The sequence below is a fragment of the Phlebotomus papatasi genome, chromosome 1 (genome assembly GCF_024763615.1).
Source record: "Phlebotomus papatasi isolate M1 chromosome 1, Ppap_2.1, whole genome shotgun sequence".
Classification (NCBI taxonomy): domain Eukaryota; kingdom Metazoa; phylum Arthropoda; class Insecta; order Diptera; family Psychodidae; genus Phlebotomus; species Phlebotomus papatasi.
The window spans coordinates 9086349-9092984 of NC_077222.1; the positions used below are offsets into that span (position 1 = coordinate 9086349).

Here is a 6636-nt window from a genome sequence, read left to right on the forward strand (position 1 = left end):
ATAGTAAGTCTTTCAACACATTTTAGACATCATTTCATACATTGCTCATTTCATACAATGTCATTGTAATGCGAATCATATTGTACAACAAGGGGTTAGTCAATCTGAAGATGGAACGTGGTTATCGGATCCATTTCTACCTTATAATTTTGAAATTTCAAAGGTCATGGAGGTATTACATTTAAAATAGTGTTTTAGTACAAAAATGTACTAAAGCGAATCAATAAAATTTTCATATTTTCTTTTGAAATATTTAGATATCGCAGAGAATTTGAAGTTTTCATAAAGTTGGTAAATTGTTTAAAACCACATTAAAAAAAATGTTCTTTAAGAAATGCAATGCAAAAACAAACTCAAAAACTGTAAAATAGTGAAGAAAAGACGTCGTTTTTTATTTGACACGAATTCTTGCTCACTAATGACCTCTGTTTCGTGCAGGAGAACCAAAATTCAGCCTGGTCCAAATTAATTTTAGATAGAGAATGTTTGACAGATTGAAATTGATATTCATCTCCTAATGGCTCCAGACCTTTTAGATCAGGAAAATTCCATAAAGTCGAAATTCGCATTCCTTTTTTCTTAAAAATTTTGCATATTTCTATTTTACTCTTTCATACTCTTCTTCATTTTTTGAACGTCACACTAAATTAAATTCAGTTCAGTCTAATTTTGAGTCCGAAAGAGTGGGATAGACTTATACTTTTAGAAAGAGAAGGATACGAATTTTGATTTCATGAAATTGTGCCGATATTTTGATTTCATGAAATTGAACCATAATGGCTCCATCACACCTTTTAGATCAGAATTTATCTCATTCTTTTGCACTCCAAAATCGATTGAGCTAAATTGATTTGTTGTGATGTTTAAAAGAAGAAGATTACGAAAGAAAGAAATAGACTTATGCAAAGTGTGTGAAAGAGAAAGGGATTCGAATTTTGACTTCATGAAATTTTCCTAATCTAAAAGTGGTGCCAGAGCCATAACAAACAAATTTCATTGTGTTGAAATTAAAATTCATTAAATTGAAAACATTAAGAGCACCGTTATGATTAAAATTAGTACAATCGTGTACTAAAATTTAAAACAAGTTTTTTAGTACAAATTATTTACAGAATGATTCAAATTCGAACGACTGTTGAATTCGAAATTACAAATGTCAGGTTATGTTGAAAAATTCGTGTAGTGGGTGATTGAAAATGAATTTATCTCTTGTTTCCTGAATATTTACACACATTATAATCGTATAAAATTAAAGGAAATGTGGTACCACAAAGATTTATGAGAAAGTACGAGCATTTGATTTAACTCTTTCCGGACCGCAGCATATGCTGCAAGCCAATTTCACAAATTTTAATCAAAAATATCTAAGCTCAAGAATTAATTGAGGTCCTACAAAAAATATCTTACATTTGGACATCCTTATAGTTTGTAATCATCCACAAGAATCGGATTTTTATCAGTTCTGAATAATTAAAAAACATTGTTTTTCATAGAAAATGCATATGCTTCTTTGGGTACTACAGCCCCAAAAGAGACGAAAGAGTTAACCCTTCAAGGACGAATGGGACACCGGTGTCCCAAAAATAAAAACTAATTCGGACCAGGGGAAAGCGCCCTACTTTCGAACGACTGAAGCTTCGAACATTTCATTCTTTTGAATATGTTTTTAATAAATTTGACCCATTAAAATATTATATTTTAATGGCTAGTCCGATGCATCAAGTTTCTTGAAAAGATCCACGAGTCAAATCCAATTGGAACATAGATAAAAGTTTAAATTGTTCGAAGCTTGGGTCCTCCGAAGGTAGCGTTCAAACCGCGAGGAAGGCGCTGCTGGGGGGTCTTTAATGTACTTAGCACTTCCATTACGGGTTACGGCGGTTACGGCATTGTAAAAGAAATTATTACCTTGTAATTCAAAATATCTTGATACGATTAATAAAATTATTAGAGATTTAGTTCAGTGCCCTAAGGTCTCAAAATCCTAAAATTCTGTCAAAATCAACTTTTTAATAAAAATTGATCTCAATGTGTGGAGGTCTTATGCCCAATCGTAAGTCGAAATTTTTCAGAAACTCGTGACCTTACGTTTGAAGCCGTGATGTATCTTTGATGTTGAACAGTAAGGGCGAAATCAACAGTAATTTTGTATAAAAAGTCTTCACATCGACACGATCTTTGAAAACAAAATCGGTAAATTCGCATGATTTTCGCTAAAAATCGATAGATCGACACTCAATGAAACGGTATGAAATCGTAAAGTAGCTGTCAACATTTTTATCCTGGTAGGGTAACTAACCAATTTTAAAAGGCAAAACGATAAAACTACGAAGGAGTAAAAACCTTGATTACAAATAGAATTAGTAAATTAACTGTATCCCTCCTTTTAAAACCTTTGGAATTCAAATTTTTGTTTAACTCTTAACTTTTGAAAACGTTCATAACCTCAAATTTCACAGTAATACCCTTACCAAATGAGATAATTTAACACTCAACTGTAGGTTGAGTAGGTGTTTAGAACTTCTAATCGTCCGAACACCTAAACTAAAATCCTGTATCTAACCTCAAATTTAATGTGACTTAATTTTTTTTCTTTAAATTACAAATTATCTAAGATAAATACTTTTATGAATTAAAGATACAACTACTACGAAGTGTATATTTCCTAAAAATCTGTCTTTTTAGGTAATGTTACCAAATCTGTCATCTTCTTGAGGAAATTTTAAACCAAAACTGATTATTTTTAAATGTAATATTTTGAATGTTTAATCTTCCCTTCGAAGATTGTAAACATGGACCAAATCAGAACGATATTATAAATGATTCTCGTATTTGGAAAACAGTAATTAATGCCTCCGACACACCTTTTAGATCAGGAAAATTTCATGAAGTCGAAATTCGAAACCCTTTCTTTCTCACATATTTTGCATATGACTATCTTATTCTTTCGCATACCAAATTCGATTGAGCTAAATTGAATTTGGAGTGATGTTTAAGAGAAGAAGAGTGCGAGAGAATGAGATAGACATATGCAGAACATGTGAGAAAGAAAAGGATCCGAATTTCGACTTCATTAAAATTTCCTGATCTAAAAGGTGTGCCAGAGCCATAAATACCAAAAACTTCCACTCAAACATCGCACTTTACATTTGAGTAATTGACTAACCCCTTTTTGCAAACATTCTATTTTGTAAATAGCATGTGCTTATCAAGGAGGAAGATAAAGGGTTTAGTGAGAAGAAAACAAACAATCCTGATAATTCTCTCCATCCTAGTCCTCAAACCCAGTAGAATCCCTCGAATGTAAGCTAATTCCTGTTCATAATTAACAACCTACATTTTGTTTTAATACACTGATATTGCAGAGATGAGATTTATTAGTTTCTTTAGTAATTCTTAATAAAAAAAAATAAAAGGAAACAGAGAATGTAATGTAAATGAATTAACATGAATCGAATTGACAAGATTATGAATTAGAGACAATGAAATGTTAAAACAAAAATTCTAAATTAGGATTTAAACAAAAATTTTGACACATGGGTGTAAGATTAATGGGATAGATTTGCGATTTTTATTAGTTATAGTGGATAAAATGTGGAAAAATGAAAGATAAAGGTTGTCTGTAGGTTTTCTTTGTATCATTTTTTTTAATATTACCCCTTCTGTTGGATTAAAATTTACATTTTACCTTGTCCCCCTCATCACTTTGTCCGGTTACTGAAGTTTACAATAATTTCTTGTTCATTGGTATCAGGAGTAATATTTGCATTTTTAATTCCATTCTTTATGTTCTTTTTCTTTCTTTCCGCATCATCAGCTCATGTTGAGCAAGAGTACGGAGAATGTGGCGGAAAAGGTTGCAAGTGAGAATGAGGGTGATGTTAGAGGTTCTCGTGACCTTATCCGTGAATATTTGATGAGGACAAGAATCCATCAGCCACCAGCGATATTTCAGACACCCTTTGAGACATACACAAATCCAATGCCAATGGACTTGGTTTATCGATATCCAGGCATGGATACCGATAGCAGTGTGTACAGGGAGAAGAATCGCGATATGGAGATTAAGTACTACGATGACAATTACTCAATCGATCTGCTGAACTCTCAGAGTAAGTCTGAGGATGAAAGCAGTGCCAATAAGTCGGTTATTTCGGCATTTGCTGCCCAGGATGATCAACCAGTCAAGAGTACGAGGATTGAAGGATCCTGTCGACTCATCGGCAAAGTCAATCCGAACATCCTCAAGACATGGGAGCAGCTAAGGGGTGGCAATACAACGGATGGCGAGAAAGTTCAGAGGGTCTTGTACGAGACACAAATTAAGCAATCCTCCAGCATCTTCTACGACAGCATCGACAATAGCATCGGAACTGTCGTGTCCGATGCTGAGGAAGCTGTCCTGGCAGCTGGAGAAGTCATGGCTGAATGTGACTCTATGCTGGACAAGAAACACTCAAATTGCTGGTCCATTGAGAGTGAGAACAAATATATCATTAACTAAAAAATGGGAAGAACGAAGAAACTTCTGCAAACCATTCCACAATTATTGGTTTGTTGCAGGAATAATGTCGCAAATTTTCCTTTATGAAAAAAATTGCTATAGTGAAGGTTCTTCTTGACAGATTAAGACAAATTTGGGATTGCTGGAATCGTTAGACATTTGTGTTTCAGATTTTTTTTTGTATATTACGGCTCGTAGGACCAAAAATGGTATTTCTAGAATCTATTGATTCGCAAGAAAAACTTAGCGTGCTTCACGCAAGGCAATCTGCTACAGACTGGATGTCATTCCAGAAATTCTCCATTGCGAACAAGCTGCCATCTAGCAGGAAATTTATTTGACGTTTCTTTGCACAGGGAAGCTCTTCCAGAAGGCTTCTTTTGTGAATTTTATATCGGGAAATAATTGATTCTTTGGTTATTTTGCAATTTTTTAATTTGTTTCGGTTACATTCGAATGCATTGATAAGATTTAACAACAAAATACTTGTTAAAAACTGTTTATAAGTCCAAGAATCCTCTCGTTCTGTAATAACCTTCCCGATTTGAGATCTCTCTCCGATTGAGGTTATTCCTTTACCGATTTGAAGGTGTATCAGAGAGAACTTACATAAAAACCCATTGGAAGTTCTAACGTTTAAACTGACGAGTTACACAATAGTGAGAAAGTTCGTAAAAAAGACATTTATCCAAGGGGAAGATATTAGGATGAAAATGTGTACACCACTTCCAGACACTTCCACAATTTGTATGGAGGAACCCTTTACACTTCCAGCATTTTGAAAGACTCCCAAAAATGCTGCAATACTTCCAGCACTTCTTGCACTTCATGCACTTCTCATACTTAGGAATCAATAATTTGTTTAATATTATGAAAAATATAATTAAGAAAACTTAAAAAAAAAACATCTTCAGAAATTTATTTTTTACATGTATTTTCTTTAAATATTTTTCTTAATATTTTATAATAATAATATTTCTTAATAATAATATTTTAATAGCAGCAGATATTCTTGCATACTAACGATATTTTATTATTATCTGTATTTTATGACCAACAGAATTTCTTTCTATGCATTTTTTAATGTCCTCTATACACTAGAGAAAAATATGGACATATTTTAGAGTTCTTCCTACATAAGCGTAGGCAATTTTCTTCAATATGAACATAAATTTCTCTAGTGTGTAGAGGCCACAACAGACCAGTGAAACTACTTCTGGAAAAGAGGTCTCAAAATAAATGTATTTTCGTTTCTAATTGATTGAAATTGTTTTGGAAAGTCTGCAAGAGACCAAAAGTACGAGTGCAACAACTAATTTAGCACTTCAGAAGCACAGTATTGACCAAAAATTTCTTGACAAAGTTATATTGGAGAAAACAGGTGGAAAAATGATAAAAAATGCTTTTTAAAATTTTTCTTTTTGCAAATGAGTTGCCTGTGTATTTCAAAATAATTGTTTTATTTAAGATCGTATCAAGAATAATTGTTTTCCAAAATTTGATCATTTTTATCGTCTAAACTTTTCTTGTCACATTTGAAAAAGGTGAAAAAGTTATATAATTTACTCTGCAAAATAGATCATCCGACAGCATAGCTCGGATTAGGGTTATTCTCGGAACACCATGCACCACCACGCTCTTATTTCACTCCCGTTAACCCCAAAGACTTCATATTCATACCCGTTGAACCACAGCACAGAATCCGGCAAATCCTCTACTCCGCAATTGGATAGAGAAGTCTTAGATTAAAGTTATTACTAAAAAGTACCGTAATAATCCGTAGTACAGTTCCTACAGTTCCCTTTATTCTTTTCAGTGAGGAGATGTAGCACCCACGTATCAAGCTTTTAAGTACATCCAAGCTTTTCTAAATAGCGAAAATCGATCGAATTATTGTTTTTCAAAATCTTAATAATCTCTTCAACCTCTTCAATTGTCTTCCACTCGAATACCCACAATATTGCCGTTAATGTTAGAGACCGTTTAAGATAAAGTTGATCTTTTCAAGAATAAATCTCTATATAGAAATTTTTTAAGTCACTTTTCGGTCATTTAAACACGATCTAAATAAAAAACCCAAAATGCTCAATGGAATGGTATGGAAGTCTATCATTTAGGCTTTTCCAAAATTG

At 33.0% G+C, this 6636-nt stretch overlaps 1 protein-coding gene across 2 annotated transcripts in view; it reads left to right on the plus strand.

The window, feature by feature from the left end:
• LOC129798708 (uncharacterized) overlaps nucleotides 1-5338 on the plus strand; it is a 79067-nt gene extending 73729 nt beyond the window's left edge. For both annotated transcript variants that reach the window (XM_055842000.1, XM_055842001.1), the window contains exon 7: nucleotides 3818-5338. In XM_055842000.1, coding sequence (XP_055697975.1) covers nucleotides 3818-4504 — 687 coding nt within the window. In that variant the 3' untranslated portion in view covers nucleotides 4505-5338. The remainder of the gene's footprint in view (nucleotides 1-3817) is intronic.
• The last annotated feature ends 1298 nt before the right edge of the window (nucleotides 5339-6636 follow it).